The 19,313-nt window shown below is 31.9% G+C and overlaps 1 protein-coding gene across 2 annotated transcripts in view; it reads right to left on the bottom strand.

The window, feature by feature from the left end:
- LOC129949652 (uncharacterized) overlaps positions 1-19,313 on the bottom strand; it is a 180,856-nt gene that overhangs the window by 138,926 nt on the left and 22,617 nt on the right. For both annotated transcript variants that reach the window (XM_056061236.1, XM_056061235.1), the window contains exons 2-3: positions 3,921-4,168; positions 3,086-3,130 (exon numbers count right to left, since the gene is read on the bottom strand). In XM_056061236.1, coding sequence (XP_055917211.1) covers positions 3,086-3,130; positions 3,921-4,042 — 167 coding nt within the window. In that variant the 5' untranslated portion in view covers positions 4,043-4,168. The remainder of the gene's footprint in view (positions 1-3,085; positions 3,131-3,920; positions 4,169-19,313) is intronic.

Raw genomic sequence — 19,313 nt, 5'->3', positions numbered from 1 at the left:
AAGAAATACATTTTTAATGTCAAATATATCTCCACATCACTGTACATCTCTTTATAAACACTTAAATTTTCTAATAGAGAAAAACACAAACAAAAAATATTTGCATCCCGTTTATGCAAATATTTGTGCCAACAACAACAAAAACAATGACAAGAAAAGTGTCTAGCTGGGAAAGCAAATGAATAAAATCATCTTGACAAAATCATATTTTGCATTTGGGGGTTGCCAAGAGTTCGCAGTTCGCGCACATAAAACGTTTGGTATTCCTAACAGGCATCGACACTGGATGTGGGTGTGGGGGGGATAGAGAAGGAACTTTATTTATTTTATAGATCGTCAAATTCACTTATTGCAACTTTGTACTGCTGATGCTGAGCTTGAAAGGAAAAACGAAATATTTATTTCTTAACTTCAAAATACATGATGTAATAAATAATATATAAGCACTTGTACGTCTCTGAATCCCAAAAAAAATGTATTTGTTCACTATAAGTCGAAAAAAGAACTACAAACAACCATCCTCCTTTACCCCCGCCTGGCAGATATTTATTCGCATGTGGAACGCAATCTTTCTCTCAAGAAACAAGAAAGACAAACTAGATGAGCTCTTTGAGGGTGTAGAATGTTTTGGGGGTAATCTTTGTTGATTGAATGATAAAGTACCCTAAGCTCCTCCGGTACCGCCTTTGCCCGCCAACGTCACCACCATTGTACGTCCGTACCGCAAACGGCCATTGGGGCTATACTTTGACGAAGATATTTTTTGTTTTTGTTTCTTTTTATTTTTGTTTTTTAGTTCAGGGTAGCTTAGGGGAATTTATGAAATTGAAAAACATAAGCGTTTGTTCGTTCTTTAAGACATATGAGTACAAGACAATATGGCTCGTCATTTATGTTTAGCTACATATAAAAATGCCAGCGTTTAGAGGCATTATGGAAAGGTATGTAGAACCAGGTCAAGGAAGTGAATGTGATGTTCTGGAGTAAGTTTATAATATTTTAAACGTTCATATATGGAGCGTTAGTTGGATGAGTGAATAAGTGAGGCTATTATTTTTTTTTGTTTTGAGAGAGGAACAAATTCCTTTGAGTTAAATGATTTAGGAACAAAATTGTTCTTTCTTTCTCTAAGTCGCACAAAATACAAATAAAGGCATAATTTATCATCATTAGCGTCACCATTTAGAATATATGTAGATATGTACTAGTAAAGGCATAGACTTTTGGGTACAGTCTACTTAAGGTAGGTAGATTATATAAAATTTATAGGTACATAGCTGGCTTTTTTAATATTCCCGTTTTCTGAAAATAGGGGATTTAATTGATTTTTTGGTCAAAAAACAATATAAAATTTAGTTTGTTCTTTTTGATTCTCATATGTTCAAGGAACTTTTTTTTTTTGGTTGGAAGGAAATGTTCATCCTTAGGAAACTTCGTTCACTGTATGTCTAGCGCAGTATAACTAGTCCGGCTTCAAAGCCAAACATTCCACATTAAACGCATTGCAGAAGCTTCATGTTTTGGTCTTATCAAAGACAAAATGACAACAACCTGCTTGCTTGATATCAACAAAGCATTTGATTCAACTTCGAAAGAAAGTCAGTTTCCTTTCCACCTTGTCCGCATTATGTACAGTTTCATTTCAAATCGTAAGCTTTACGGTAGGAAACATCGACTTAACTCTTAAAACTATCCTAGCAAAAGTTGCTCAAGGATCGATCTTTGGACCTAACTTATTCAATCTCTACAGTTTCGATAAACCAAAAACAATGACACTACTATTTGATGACGATTCAGTAACCTCTTGAAGCCCTAAAATAGCTTTCCGTAGAAGAAAAGAACACATTTCTAGACTCTGGGTGTATTACCTCCAATGGATAATTAAGATCAACCCCTCCAAAAAAGAAATAAGGTGTCTCAGAACAGCCTTAAAAAATGGTTACGCAACAAAATGCAAACTCTTATCCCTGACAATAGAGAAGTAGGACCCAAACAAAGTGTGAAATATCTTAGAATCCATATTTCTGAGAGTACGAATTCACCAACACGCAAAATTAACCCCTCAAAACGCAAATGGAGCCCTTTTACTCATACGCCCCCATTTACCCAAAATAGTCGGCCTGCAAACCCATACGAAGCTCTTGATTCTAATTCAAAGTTTTTGATCACCTATAAGAACAATAAGTCCCACCTACACAAAGAGGATTCAAGTCTTTGAACTTAAGGTTCTCCGAGCTTGCATTTAAATCAATACGAAAACAAATTCCGTCCGCCATGAAAGAAATATGCGAATTTACGAAGCTGTTGGCAATATCCCAATCGATGACTACCTCCACCTCCCTAGCATTTTCATGTTAAAGAAAATTGTAATCCATCCCAAATCTCATGCTAATTTAAAACCAGACCACGGATATCCAAATGTGCTGCCCATAACGGACTCTAGAACAATGAAAGCTTCGGCAACTTTTACATACCCCAGCCCGCAGCACAACAGAGGACCCATTCCCGAAACTCAACCCTCAAGGACGCATGCTACTGCTCACACCATAGGCTATTCATCATCATTTAAAATATAACTTAAAATGTTAATACCATTTCAAAATTGACTTGTTTCAAAATTAACAAAGTATCTGAGAAGATCCCTGTGCTCACAAATTAATATTTATGTCCTAATTCATCCTTTAAATTCTAAATTATAACCATACAATTAACTTTGTTCTTATGAATAAACGAAATACTATGAAAATGTTTAAAACTTATTGATATTGACATTTCATTATTCCAATAATAAAATTAAAGTTTTATACATATTAAAAGAATATTTCATACAACAATAGAACTATAAGTAGACTAAGTACACAATTCACGACAAAACTTAAAAACCTAATTATGAAATTAAATCAAAATCAAAACGTTGTTAAAAGCAAAACTAAAATCATTTACATAATAATAAGTTCAGAGTTTTTGTTTTTGTTTAATTTATTCTTCTTTTAAAAAGCGTTTAGTTTCTTTAAACCTACATGACACGTAACTATTAAAAAAATACCTTTGAATATTAATTTTGATCAATTTTTATCATACATACCCTTTTCTTTTTACTATCCTTTTTGTTGAAATCGAATCGTCCAGGCTAAAAATAAATAATAATAAAAGCCAATTCATAATATTGCGCCAAACTAAATTATAAAATTATAAAAATGCAAAATAAAATAACTTTAATTTAATTTTGAAAACTAAAAACTTAAGCTAAGAAATGTTGATGTTCTTTAAAAAAATACATCCACCTTTGTCTTTGCATGCAGATGTGAAACTTTATTTATTTGAAGTATGTGTAGTCATCCTTAATGTTACACGTTTTCCCGTTAAGCTTCCAAGTACAGAACATTTTGAAATACAACACATTGCCTCATGTACAAAAGTACAGACAATTCTTCGTAGGACATAGAACAAAAACGTGATCGACAGGAAGAGTGTTCTTCTTCCGATTCACTTCCTTCTCAAAATGCATCATGTTTCCTTCCATTTCACATGTCATTCCACTTCAATTGTGGAAACAATAGAACAACGACCTCTATGATACATGTTCAAGTTGATTCGTAATTCATTTAAATGTAGATTTATATTCTTCGAAAATCCACCTCAACCTAACCCAAACTTAACCAACCCAAGCCCATCCAAAATCTAACTTCCTTGAGGAAAACTTAAACAAAAGCAAAACCATCTCTGAAAGTTTCCTTATATTTAGACAGTAGATACACATCATTGAAGCTTACTTTATCATAACATAACTGATGTGGAATATTAAACACTGGAGCTGTAGCCATATAATATGAACTTAGTAAAATGTACCTTCTGTGTACTCAAAGTTCACTCAATCAAATATAGACAAGACAAAGATCTGTAGCATATGGAGTACTTACTTTTCATCAGGAGGTGGTGGCATATCATTGGCCGAGGGACTCCCAGGTGGTGTTTTTTCATTTTCCATCATAGCTAATGGCGCTTCAGGCGGTGGCAGTGGACTCACTGAGTTCGTGTCCATTCTTAGTGTGAAAATTTTGATGGATTTTTTTATAACCGGGTAAGATTGAAAAATTCACTAAAACTTCCTGGCTTTCCGTTTCCTTGCTTGTTGACGTTCTTGTTCTCGTCGTCACTCGGTTGGTTTCTATAAGAAGAAAAACAAAGAAGTTATAATCTCATTCATTTTATATTCAATTAAAATCAACTTCTTAGTGAGAGAATACAATAACGATGAAAAATGGATTTAATAGGACGCTTTTCACTAAGAAACTTCCAACAAAAAAAAAAGTTAATCCTACCACCTCCATCATCTCCGATGGCTGATGACAACGATGACACATGATGGTTTTTTGAAATTTATTAGCACGATCTTGTCATAAGAAGTCAAAGGATACAAAAACGAGTGGAAATTTAAAATCCATTTCAAAATCATCTTTCTCGTTGGGTGGCATAGTACACGTATAATTGAATTTTCAATCTGACGCTTATTCAAAATCAGAAGGCAGTAGGAAATTGTGTGCCTGTTTGCCTTGTTCATATTTGACAAACTTATAGTCTGAGTAGTTTTGTTTAACATGCATACATTTTTTAAATCACAGTTGAGATATAAAATAAATTGAAATTTAAAAAAAAATACTTATTCAAATGTTTGTTAAAATACAACCATAGTATGTATTTAAGTGAGTATATTCCTATTGGTTCCCTAGGCGTATACACACTTTTTTTATGGAAACTTCTTCAAATGTTACTCCATTTTTTGTTTTATATGTAAAAGTCAAAAGCATTGCCTTTTGTCAAATCAATAGTTGAAGGTAATATAAAAAGGATATCAGCATTTATAGGCATTTCTTTAACGAGAAATCAAAAAATAAAAATAAAATTAAGTATTGAACTTGTTAAAACGATGTTGGTTCTAAGCTACTGGATTTTTTGATTCTCTATTTAATAACAGTTGATTTTATGATGCCAAATTCAAAAAAAATAATAATGCAACAGAATGGTCTACACTACTAGTATTGTGTCTTCTAGGTCCCAGCAAAAATATACAGTAATCGGAAATATAAAGACATGTCATATTTCTATGCAAGAAAAGAGTTCTTTGTACATATTAAAAATGTGTTATGCAAATATTTTGACATCACTGAGATGTACACTCAATCAATTACTTTTCAATTTTTACTTTTTAATTGGACTTTTTCCATAATTGAATGCTGAATTTGTGTTTTCTAAGTTGTGAGCTTTATCGACCGATTAACAAAGAAAAAAAACTAGTGTGGTTATGTCTTAAGAAAAGTGACACTTGTGGTGTAACAAAAGAATAAGAAGCTAGAAAGCGACCCAAATTGTTAACTTTTTATCGGTGTCATCGAATAAGAATTTTCAAAACTATGCACTAAAAAAGTTATTTACGATTTCAATAGTAGTTTTTATTTTTTTGGAAACAAAATGTTCAATTGTGAAGGTATTATTATTTGGTACACAAAAATATAAGTTGTTGTTTTCTAAAAAATTAAGACAAGTCAAACATTTTATTTTTAGGGCTATAACAATGTTAAGAATTTAAAAAAAGAGGCTGGGATGTGACCCACACTAATAACTTAAAATCCCGTCTGTCAATTTGTCTTGCTTAAAAGTTTGTTGGTTTTTGTATTGGGTTAAAAAAAAGTAGTCAATTGAATTATTCTTAAAAATTTTAAAATTACCAACAACATTTAGCATATAGTGAAATTGTTTGATTTCAAAACCTATTTTAACTAACGAGATTTTTAGTCGAAACCAATTTAATTAGCATTTCTTAAATTTTTAAAAATTGGATGAATTAAATTAATTTGAGAGATTTTAAAAACCTAACATCAATTTTTACCAAATTTACGTACTATTTTTTGTAGATTTTAATTTCTTATGAAAAAACGGACGGTTGGATTCTTATGAAAAGACTACTGAATATCGAAAATTATATTTTCTGTGAAAAAAAAGTTTGAAGATAATATTTTTAATTTTTGAAAAGTCAAAATTAAATTTTTACCAAATTTTAGTATTGCTTTTTTTTAGGTTTTTATTTTTTGTAAAAAAAAACTGTCAATTAGATTTTTCTCAAAATTTTAATGAATATTATTAACAATATTTTTTCAAAGATGTAATTAGTTTAAAGCCAATATCTCAAAGTGTTGAACAGATATTTGAGTCGAAAATCGATTTTTACCATTTTATTTTTTGTAAAAAAAGTGTCAATTTGATTTTTCTTAAAAATTTTCAAAATGTTGAACAATATTTCTTATAAGTAAAAATTAAATGAAAGCTATAATCTCCAATTTTTGAAAAAATATTTGAGTCAAAAATCAATGTTTACCTACTTTTGTTATTTATTCAGCTTAATACAAGCTATAACTTAACTTAACACTAGCTTAACATTTTTTTTTGTAAGTTCTTGTTATCAGTTTTCAACATTAATTCATGTGGGCCCTAAGGCCCACATAAAATCTTTTTAATGTACAAGAACTAACAATTTTGATTTTGTTACACTTAAAATTAAAAGGGACGTGGAATTCGGACTCAAAACGGAAAAAGTAAAGGGTATCTTTCAGATGGGATTTGGAAATATTAAAGTCGAAGACTAGCATAGCAGCGTTGCAGCGACGAAGAATTCTGGACATTCTTTCAAAGTGCTCGTAATTAGTGCGGTGATGAGGGATATAGAAAAGGGAGACAGATCGCAGATTTCGCGGGTTGGTGCTAAGATGAATATCACTCAGGAGTGCCGGGTTATCTATATTGCCCACTTACAATTGGTGAGCAAATAATATATCAGCGTTTTTGCGTCTAATATATAAGGGCTGCAAACCTATCAGTTTTAGTCGATCGGCATAAGGAGGCAAGTTGGATGTATCATCCCAGGGGAGGCCACGTAAGGCAAATCGAACGAAACGTCTTTGAACATTTTCAATTCTGAGTGAATGGTTTTCATAAAAGGGAGACCATACTTGGCATGCATATTCAAGATGAGGACAGACTAGGGATATGGAAAGCGCTTTAGTTACATAGGAGTTGGAAAATTCTTTTGACCATCTCTTAAAAAAACCGAGAGATCTATAAGCTTTATTAATAATTTGGTCAAAATCTGAATGGAAATTCAGGTGTTTGTCACACATAATTATAAGATCTCTACTAGAATCGACTACGACTCTATGGGATGGGATTTGTTTGCGCGAAAAGGTTATTTGTTTACATTTACCTACATTTAACTCTAGGAAATTATCCATGCACCAAACAAAAAAGATATTAAGATCATTTTGTAAAAGTAAGGAATCAGAAGGAGTAGAGATAATCTTAAAAATTGTCTTATCATCCGCAAACATTATGATATCTGAGTTTTTTTAATTTAAGACAGACATCGTTAACAGATAATACGAAGAGAAGGGGCCAAGGTGACTACCTTCTTGGAGTTATGGAAAAGGACTCTATAAGTTCTATTCCCAAGATAGGAGCTTATAAAGTTTATAAATATAGATGGAATGCATAGGGCTCTTAGTTTGAGATAAATTATCTTATGGGATATTTTATCAAAGGCTTTGCTGTATTCAGTGTATACAACATCAACTTCTTTGCCATTCTCAAGGGCTGAGAAAACTTTGGATATTAATTCAATTAAGTTAGTCGTATTGGATCTACCTTTAAGAAATTGTTAATATTTTCTTTCAAGTTTTTTTTGTACAAAAACTGTCAATTAGATTTTTCTCAAAATTTTAGTGAATGTTGACAACAGTATTTTTTAAAAGATAAAATAAGCTTAAATCAAATACCTCAAAATTTTGAAAAGATATTTGAGTCGAAAATCGATTTTTACGAACTTTTATACATTTTTTGGTTATGTTTTTAATTTTTGTGAAAAAAACTGTCAATTTGATTTTTCTCAAAAATTTTCAGAATGTTGAAAACATATTTTTTATAAGATAAATAAGTTGCAAGCCAAAATCTAAAATTTTTGAAAAGATATTTGAGTCAAAAATTAATTTTTACCAACTTTTGTTAAATTTTCTTTTAAGTTTTGATTTTTTATAAGATAACTGTTAATTCGATTTTTCTCAAGATTTGGCAGAATGTTGAAAACAATATTTCTTATAAGTTAAAAAAAGTTGAAAGCCATAATCTCAAATTTTTGAAAAGATATTTGGGTCGAAATTAAATTTTCGCCAACTTTGAGTAATGTTTTTATTAGGTTTTTGTTTTCTATAAAAAAAATGCCAATTCGATTTTTCTCAAAATTGCATCAGATGTTGAAAACGTTATTTTTCGTATCACAATTGTTTTGGAGAAGAAATCATTTTGTATTCCTAAGATTTTCAAGGTGAAAAATGTTTGTTTTCCGTTTTTTTTTTATAATAAGTTTGATTTTTCCCAAAAGTATACTGGTTTGGTATCACATAACAATATATTATATAAAATTTAATTTAGGGTTAATCAAAATTTGCACCTTTTTTTTAAACTGCTACCACCATAGTAATTTTCTTACGAGCCCTTTCTGCATTTTTATCTGTATAACAAAATTCATTTGAAGTCGATATCTCTTCTGGTTCTTGAGCTATGGACAACGAAGAAAACGTCGTCGCGAACGTACGGAAGAACGTACACACGCACGCACAGACATCTTTCTAAAATTCTTTTATTTCCACTCTAGGGATCTTGAAACGTCAAGAAATGTCAAAATTTTCAATTTGACAAATCGTACCCATAACAATAACTTCATTTGGGAAATTAACAACATCAAACTGATAAAAATAGAATGAAAAGAAAGATATTAATTTAAAATTTGTTTATTTCTCACAAAATATTATTATTGAAATTTTGTTAAAGTTTAAGCAAAATCGGCAGATGGCAATAATGGAAAGTTAGCAGTGTTGTTCTTATCTTAGTCTCTTTTATTTTGAATTGCCTTGACAAAAAGCTAAATTTTCAAGTTTGCCTTTTATATTAATTTCACCCTCGTAGCTGTTATATCAAGTTTTTAATATGTCTCTGAATTAATTCTAATTTTTATAGGAACCAACAATACTCTGTTGGATTCCTCTTACGAAAAATTCAAAAAACTGTACAAAATAAATCCAAATCAATTCTAAACATTTTATAAATAAAATGTATGATGTTGTGTGTTGGAACAGTTTTGTACATAGTACATGCTTAAGTTTACCAAAAATCTTGTTCAATTTTCGATATCATGAAGTTAGCAAACATTAGATTTGTATTATCAAAAAGGATCATGGTGACCTTTAAGCCTTATATATTTACTGAAGGATACTCTCATATACCATACAAAACATCTTAGTGCGTGTTTATGTATGTATACACGAAAAGTACATATATCCATTATCCAATCTATCCTTTCTTATTGTAAGTTATCCTTTAGGAAAGTGCTATTTATTTATATAACTTTTATTATGTTTTAGTTTTCTTTTTGTTTGTTGTTGATGTTGCTTTGAAAATACGAAGTTTTGTCAAAAACATACAAATTCAAGTCAAGAAAATGTTTATAGAAATTGCTTGTGTTTATAGATAACATCTTATAAGAAATTTTCTTTTATACTTTTTGTGAGAGGATGTGACAGTATTTTCTATAGCTCAAGGGTTCAATATTATCAAGTTAACTATTATATTATTTGTCCCTTTTAGAACTTGAATTGTTGTTGAATCTAGAAATTGATATCGGTTTAAGAAAATAACTTAAAGGTAATGCGAAAAAGTTGTATCAATGACTATATTTGTCAGGAAGTGATGTCCCTTTTAAAATATATATGTATATACTATATATGTATAATGTCTTTCCTTAGGTGTTTAAGTGTGGTTGTATACCGTCTTCTTATGACCCATACAGCTTCCGATTTAAAGTTCAATTCCCCTCTGCTTATTTGAATTTAAAAAAAATACCATCAACTTTATCGGTTGTCATAATAATGAGGAGTAAAATACTCCTAAAGTATACCTAAAAAGAGAAATTGTCTTTTATTAAGTATTAAATTTAATAACCTATCAAAAAGAAAACACCCAATAATAATATCCAATGAAAATTATATGCAAATCAAAAAAAAAAAACAATCCTAAATCTCCCTCCTACACCGACCATTTCAAGAAAAACAAGCCGTTAAAATTTGAATTACCAATTAATGTCAGAAATTAAGGAATCTTATTTCATTTCATGAATATGATATTTGTATAATTTTATTATTATAGAATACAAAATTTAAAGTGACAACACTTCAAGAACAAAATAAAAAGAAATGTAAATATATTAGATGGCATTTACATTTTTTATTATGTACATCGCTTGTATTTTGACAGACGCAAATAAATCATGCTAAAAGTTTTTTGAAACAGGAAAAAAAGAAAAGATTACAGTAGACCAAAGTGTACATGAGCTTGGTCAGAAAATTTTGATTGTATAAAAATATGAAACGTCGAAAACTTAACGTATATTCATTGGTACTTAATTCTTAATGTTTTCAACTTGTACTTAAAATTAATAAGTACCAATACTGACTCTTAAACTTGTTCTATAATTTAATCCAAGCGCTTTCAACTTCGCTTTTCTGCTTTTTTTTTTTTTTTTTTTTTTTTTTATATCCGATGGAAATCTTCAAAAGACACTCGGTAAGAATCGGTACCGAGTAGTGTGGGACTCTTACCGCACTAAAACCACCGGTGAATCAGGACCAATCTATGAAAGATCGACAAATGATTTTTATTTCAATATTTAAATCGCATTGGGGGAAGTTTAAGTTTATAACACTTTCCCGTAGCTTTTAGCCCATCAGCTCATGAGGCTTGGTTCTTCTTAATCTCCGAACATTGTCTCGTACATTTAATACGGTCTCCATTTCAGAGTTAGTATGACTTTGCAGCCGCTTATTGTGTGATACAGCGTGTTTCTTAACCACTTCTGTAACCATTTCAATTTGAAGGTCACGATGTAGATCGCTATTTCTTATATACCAAGGGGCATTTATTATTCCACGAAGGACCTTGCTTTGGAATTTTTGGATGGGTTCAGCATTTGTTTTCTTTGTACAGCCCCATAGTTGGATGCCATATGTCCAAACGGGTTTCAATACTTGCTTATATAACATTAGTTTGTTCTGGATAGATAGGTCAGAGTTCTTTCCTATTAACCAGTACATTTTTCTGTACTTCAAGTTTAGTTCTTCTCTTTTCTTTTTGATGTGTTCTTTCCATTTAAGCTTTGCATCCAAATTCATTCCAAGGTATTTGGCGGTATTGGAGTAAGGTACTTCTGTACTGTTTATAAAAATTGGAACATTGTTTATGTTTTTGTTTGTAAAGTTTATATGCGTCGATTTTGTTTCGTTTAATTTGATACGCCATTTGTGCGTCCAATCACTAACTTTATCGACTGCATTTTGCAATTTTTGTGTAGCCTTCGTAACGGATTTATCTGGCACCAATATTGCAGTATCATCAGCAAAGGTGGCCATGATAGCGTTGATGTCCACTGGAATATCCCTTGTATATAACAGATACAGGGTTGGTCCTAGGACACTTCCTTGTGGTACACCGGCTTCAATTTTCTTAAGTTCCGAGTAATTTTGGTCGTACCGTACTCTAAAGAGTCGGTTCGTAATGTAGGATTTCAGTATTTCGTAGTACTGCCTGGGGAAGTCCCTATGCAGTTTGTACTCAAGTCCCAAGTGCCAAACCTTGTCAAAAGCTTGAGCAACATCTAAGAATACAGACGAGCATACTTGTTTTTCTTCAAGTGCCTTTTCCACAACATCCGTAATTCGATGCACTTGGTCTATCGTAGAATGTTTATTTCTTAATCCAAACTGATGGCTCGGAATTAGTCTTCTTTCTTCAATTATTTTGTTAAGCCTTTTAAGTAGCAGTTTTTCAAAAACTTTTGCCATGATTGGTATAAGCGATATTGGTCTGTAAGATGTAACTTCTGTTGGTGGCTTACCTTGTTTAGGTATAACAATGACTTCCGCAATTTTCCAATGATGTGGCACATATCTTAGTTTAAGGCATGCGTTTATTATAAATTGGAGTTTCTTGAAGGCTATAAGAGGCATTTCTTTCAGAACCTGAGCAGTTATAAGATCGTACCCTGGTGATTTTTGGTTTGACAGCTTATGTTGACACATGCTTCTTACTTCTTTGAGCGTGACAAAAGGTATTTCACATTCGTCGTTTCTGTCAACAAACTGTAAGGGATCTGTAGCTGTGCTTGCTGGGAATGGCTTGAAAACATTCGCGAGATGTTCAGCAATGAGATCAGCCTTTTGTTTCGGGTTTCCGATCCATTTACCATCTTGAGATTTTATCGGCGGGTTTTGTGTCTGAGGTCTTTTTAGGCGCTTAGTTGCTTTCCATAAGGAGTATTCTGTAGAAGCATCCGTCGTCAGACTTTTCAGGAATCTACTTAGTGAATCATTTTTAAACTCACAGATTCTCTTTTTTAATTCGTTGTTAAGACGGTTAAAAACTACCTTATCATCTGGGAATCTCGTGGATTGCCATTTTCTTCTAGCTCTTCTTTTTTCCAATATCAACTCCTTTATTTCGATAGGATATTTTATTTCTTTTTCTCTCGCATTCGAAATAGTTGGAGTACTTTCTTCTGCAGCCTGCTGCACATCAGCAATAAATTGTTCTACTTCATGATCAATTTGTTCAATTGTTTGCATAGGGGATCTTAGGTTTATAAAATTTTCAAGTTTGTCTCTGAATTCGTTCCAGTTTGTTCTGTTATTCACGAGCTTGGGATTACTTTTTTCTATTATTTCTGTTTCGCTCAGTGATAAAATTACTGGAGTATGATCTGATGATAAATCATAATTACCTTCGACACTTATATGATTTCGTTTAATACCTTTAACTACGAAAAAGTCTATAAGGTCTGGTATTTTGTTAGTATCAGATGGCCAATATGTTGGCGAACCAGAAGAATAAAATTCGCAGTTGTATTTTCGGCCTGCTTGGTATAGCCGTTTACCTTTTGTTGTTATGAGCCTAGATCCCCATTGGGTGTGTTTAGCATTGAAGTCGCCACCAACAAGGAAGTTATGTCCTAACAAATGTAGGAGTTCTGCATAGTCTTCTTCAGTTGGAGAGCGCCTCGGAGGGCAGTATATAGCTGCTATTTTGAATTCTTTCTTTTTTATACCAATACTAATTGTTGTTACTTGCATGTTTTCTTTAGTAAACTTTGGTTCTTCAAAGTGTGTTAAGCACTTTTTTATAAGTATTGCTGATCCTCCCCTAGCTTTGTCAGCTGGGTGCGGAGCGTGATAACATGTATAGTTTGGTAATTTATTATCAAGATTTTGTTCAATAGCGAGGTGGGTTTCGGACACCAAACAAATGTCTATATGCTCTATGTCTAAAAAGATGTTTAGTTCTGATACATGCTGTAAGAGACCGTTTGCATTCCATGTTGCGATTCTGCTTTGATTCTATTTTAATTCAAGTACTTTTAGTACTTCGTCAAAAGAAAGTATACAAAAATTAGAAAACTGAGGAATGGAAATGAAATTGAAATACTTAAAAAAGTAACAAATATCATTAAATGCAAACACAAGCCCCTACACTGATATTCTTAGTTTTCAAGTGCAACGTTTTCCAATAAGAGGTTTAATTTTGATATTAGTATTTTTTAAAGGGAAGTCAATATCTTACAATTTCGGTCATAAACATCTATTCACCGTAACAGTTGTTAAAGCCTTCTCATTTTCGTACAATTACGGTCAATACACGCCGCTATAGCTAGGTCAAAAACCGCACCAAACGGCAAACATTGATACGATGAGGATGGATAGCCTTTCTAATTCCACAATTGTACTCCAAAACGTAGTCTCCGAGGTGATAATGGGTCTTATGACCAATTTTTGATTGAAATGCGGATCATTTTGATGCATTGCAAGGACATAATCGCTGTATTTTTAGAGTCTTAAGACTTACTTACTTACTTAATTCCTCAGATTAAGTTCGTTGTTAACCCCTTAAGGGATATAGGGCCTCTATTGCGCGCCATCGTGTATGGTTTCCGGAGATGTGTTTTAGCTTCCTCCAACTGTCCTGCGTCCTCTTCTTCCTTCTCGTGTGAGCGTTACCTTTTCGAAGTGTATGTCCAATCCATTGTCATTACGTCTTCGTAATATAGATTCTTTAGGTTCCTGACCTTCTATGAAGGACCTCATTTGATATGCTGTTTGGCCAGAAAATCCTTAGGATGTTACGAAGACATCATTTCATGAATGTTTGCAGCTTTCTTGTTATGGCTGAAGTAACCTTCCAAGTGCTGCACCCATAAAGAAGCACAGATTCTACATTTGTGCGAAACAGCCGTAGCTCTGTTCTTAGCTGATAGAGTTATTCCTTTAAATTTTTGACAGCATACCGATCGCTGCTTTTGCTTTGCCGATGCGGCACATGACGTCTTGTTTGGTTCCGCCTTCGATGAAACGATACTTCCAAGGTTTTGAAAGCTCTCCATTTTTTCCACGAGTTGCGAGAAAATATTTATTTGAGAGGATGGTCGGGTTCCGAGGCTGATCATTTTTGTTTTGTCGGAATTAATTTTCAGCCCCACAACTTCTGCTTCTCTCTCCACAATTGTTATCATTTTGATGGAGATCCATGATCATATGAGAGAGCTAGCAAACATCATCCGTGTAATCCAAGTGCTTTGAATAGGATGTCAAAGTCCATTGGATCCCTCGGCTTCCTGACAGAGCTGAGCGCAGTACATCGCTTATCACCAACAAAAACAATATAACACAGAATACAGCCTTGTAAAAATCAAAATTTCGGATTTCAAAATCATCTAATCATCTCACAGCCTACCATCGTGCAGAACGAGACACTTGGATCCATCATATGTTGCTTAATTAATAGCAATTAGTTTTTCTGGGATGACTCTCCTCCGATAAGCTAACCAGATAACGCCCTGATGTTAATGCTATCAAAGGCCTTCTCGAAGTCGATGAACAGTGTAGTGGTGATCGATATTTAACGCACTGTTCAATAATGATCCGCAGGGTGTTGATATGATCAATACAGGAGGATCCAGCGTGGAATCCTGCTTGTTCGGCATCGAGTGTGGCCTTAAGGTGTTCTCTGATGCGTTCCAGTATGACTTTTGCTATTATTTTGGCATTGGCAGGTAGAACGCAAATTCCTCTCCAGTTTTCGCACATTGTTAGATCTCTTTGTTTTGGAAGCTTGACGATAATAAGGCTTACATATGTCTTTATTTAAGATACGGTGTAAAGTCGTTTGTGTAATGCCTAATTACGTAGATCAACGGAGATTTAACAAACCTTGGTTTTCATTAAAACTAATGGATACATTCGAAATATTCTCAGCTCTTTTAGTTGCCTCCTGAGACGAAACAAATATCCTTTTGTTTTGCTAACTGGTATATTCCAAATATTTCACAATTTGTTTAGTAAATTTAAAAACTTTAAATGTGATTTTGAATTTTTACTTTTCAAATGTCAAAAAATAGGTGCTATTCATAATGAAACCTTTTGTGTGAAAATCCTTTAAAAAAATTTGAATTTGTACTTTACTTATTCAAAAACCAACAACTTAAGTTCTACTTTAAAACCAACTATGAATTTTATTGATTATAGATAGTTTAAAACTTAAGCTTAACATTTCGTATGTTTAGTTTAGTTCCATTCTTAGAATATATACCCCACTGTACATTAAAAGTTTTCTCAAGAAAATGAAAATTTTCTTTTGCAGGAAGTAAGAAATGGATAAGATTCCAAATCTGAACAAGGAGCAGCAAAAATGTTCCAAAGGAGAAACAAAAAAAACAACTTCCAATAGGACAAAGATAGCAACTTTTTTCCTTTTGCAATGAAAAATTCTGCTTCGTTTATCATTTGCTTTTTATACGTATACCCTATATACTATACGCGTGTTGTATATCGCTTTACCTATCTACACACAAATAGACGTACTATTTTTCTGTATTTTCTAAATCCTTTGGACTTTGTTAGCTGTCGTTCAGCTTTCTCGTCTACCTACAAACATATATTGGCATGATGATGGAAGGAGTCATCCTGATTTGCAAGGGAATTTCGGATAGCATCTTTTTTGGAATTTTGTATAATTTTTTTTTGTTGTTTTGTCGCTCGTGTATACAACTCCAAGTTGCCTTCGTTTGAGAAATTTCGAATGTTTAACTCTTTAAACAGGTCAACGACATTTTGTTTTGTGTGTGCTGTATGGCACTTTTGTTTCCTAAGTGCTGCATTTTGTGGTTCCAGTGGATGGAAAAGTTTATAATTTGGACTTGGATTTGTTGTGAGGGCAAGATAATTGCGGAAGTTGTTGAAAACTTAGTTTTGGGAGATTTTTTTCTTAGTTGTTGTTGTTGTTGTCATCTTGAGTTTCTTAAGAGTAAAGTTTTTTAAATATTTCGTGAATCCTCAGGCATGCGATTTCTGACAAAGGATATAGATCAACAAAATTCGACTTGAGGGCATCTTTTTTTGTCACTGTATGAACATTGAACAAGCATAGGAGTTTTGAGCTATAAGTGAAGTTGAGTATTATAAAAATGTTTACAAAAAGTGTATAAACTGGGAATACACTAAAAGTTTTTAAAACATTCATAAGTAGATGTTGACAACAAACTGAAAGTCTAAAAAATGTTTATGAGCTTTTGGCTATAGACATGAAATGTTTTATTTCTTAAGCTTGGTGGTAAAAAGCAATCGATTTAAACAGAAAAAAACGAGTGTCGGATGCTAATGCGAATTTTGTTGATAAGAACATTAAAAACTAATGATTTAAGATTTAGCTATTTTCTGCCAAAGTATTTGAGGTGTCCAACCATTTTAGTTCATATATGATCTTATTTTTTTTTAAATCTCTCAAGTGAATTTTTGTAAACAAAATGTTAACAACATTTTTCGTGCGAAATAATATAGGAACTTTATGACAAGTATTCCATTCGTTAAAACTTTCAAACTCGAGATGAAAATCAATCATGACATTATGATGAAGTCGAAAAAAGTGGGTACCCCGATTCCTTTCTGTCTGTTGTCGCCCCTCCAGCCTAAACCATTAGGCTGATTGAGGTCAAACTTGGAAAACAAGGTTTTGAACAGATTCACGTTAGGTATTTTTTCAATATTTTTTAAGACTAAAACTAACAGTACATAAAAAAAGATTTTCTATAATTTTTTTTTTACCTTCGCTTCTTTTAATACAAACAAAATGTGTTTGTATTGCTCGAGAAGGGTACTTCCCATAGAACCGATATTTCTTCTGGACAAACTCTTATACTGTTTTAATAATATTGATGATCAAAAATTTTTTTTTAAGATTTAGAAAGAAATAAATTTTAATATTATTACTCAAAATTCGATCTCGCGAAAATTGGTCAAGATTTTTTAACGAACTCCAAACGTTTATATATAAGCATTGCAAAACTGCATGCCAAAAATAAGTTTAAGATCCAATTGAAAAATTTTGTAAACATTCAAATAATTGTAAAAATAACCGTTGTTCTTTGGATTTTCGAAATAAGATTCAATAATTCAAGGTTTTTGTATTGATTAAATGGAATTTTTTTTTTAAATAAACTTATTTTATAGCTAAATTTTGACTTAAAAAATATAAGCACTACTTTAAACAGAGGCTTTGGAAATTTCCATTGTTATCCATTCGTACACTTTATTTTTAAGATTTTCAAGTCGAAAATAGATGTTTAACAATTTTTACTAGACATTTTTGTACACAAAATACTCTTTAGATTTTTCTAAAAAGTTTATTCGGTCCGAAGAACAGTGTTTGCTCTATAAAATATTCGAGGTTTTTTTTTAAGTTTTTTTGAATTAAGTACCTACCTATGTATATATAATTATAAGGATAATTGTTAAGATTCTAAGGACATTGATATGCCAACAAATTAAATGTTAGATTAGCGAATTGATTCATTCAATACTTTTGAAGAAAAACTTTGTAAATTAAATATAAAAAGACCTACAGAGAATAATATTCTGATTTTCGAATCGAATTAATTGTTGAGCGGCAAACAAAGCGTGTTTAAAATCAGAGAAACCGTGAAGTGTTTTTACTTTTTGAATGAAAATATTTCGATCCCGTACTCAATAATCGTGTTTAACTTTATAAAAGTAAAAACTTGGTTCATTATATAAATAAAATACTTATTTTTTAGCTTCTTTCAGTTAAATTATTAAATTGAAAATATTCTAAGAAATATAAAGTTTAGTTGGTTAAATTAATTAATGGTTTCTGTGTTTGTGCATACCAAACAAATCATTTTTAAACCACACGAAAAAGAGCATGAGTAAGGGCAAAAAAAATCTAAAATCTCATTTCAAATGCACATTTTCTCACATCACATTTTTCATAAGACAATTCATACTTTAATTTCTATATTTGCTAACAATATTCCAGCGCAATATGCGTATATACACCGCATGCATTTTATAATTAAAATATGTTGAAAAGTTAGCACTGCTGTAGAAGCATTTATACATTATGCTTTGATCGAAAGTAATCTTCTTAACACGCAAACAAATTCATTAAGAAAGGGGCTTAGATCTAGCTCTACATCATGCTACTGCTTATATTTTCAGGGAAAATATTAATAGACACGATATCAAAAATTGAGATCATGTTAATTGGACCAACACTCAGTATGACTTTACTTTTTCTTTCAGAAGAAATGTTTGTTTTTTTCTTCTTCTTTATTCGAAAAGAAACAATACTCGAATAGAAATCTTTTGTAAGTAATGAAAGTATAGAATTCTTCGATATTAAAAGTCAGAACTCTACAAAGTTTTAAAATTGCTTTCCGTTTCATAAATAACAATTGGTAAAGCAATGAGAGTACATATTTTTAGAGAACGTACTTTCAATAAATTAAAAATTTTAAATTCTATGAGAAATTAATAGAGTAAGTTTGGCGTGTTGAAGGTTAATGACCGTCACCATGATCTTAAGTAAAAAAAATTAAAAAATGTTTTAAATTCGACGCCTTAAATTTTAGCATGACTAGAAATTATGGAAAAAAACACTACATTGTTCCAAAAATAGTAAAAATGCGTGATCATTTGTAAAAAATGTGCGTAACACAGACATCATCCTTCCGAAACTGCTTTCTTATGACACTGTGTTCAATGGCTAGAGTACTTAACGACCTCGACTTTCACAAATCCGCTGGCCCAAATAGTATTCTTCCAGCTGAAGCCAGCAACTGAAGCCAGCTAACTATTCACAACGTCAAACAGACGGTG

The sequence above is a fragment of the Eupeodes corollae genome, chromosome 3, assembly GCF_945859685.1.
Source record: "Eupeodes corollae chromosome 3, idEupCoro1.1, whole genome shotgun sequence".
Lineage (NCBI taxonomy): Eukaryota > Metazoa > Arthropoda > Insecta > Diptera > Syrphidae > Eupeodes > Eupeodes corollae.
The sequence above is the reverse complement of the archived record's forward strand: the minus strand, read 5'-3'. Positions and strand labels throughout refer to the sequence as shown.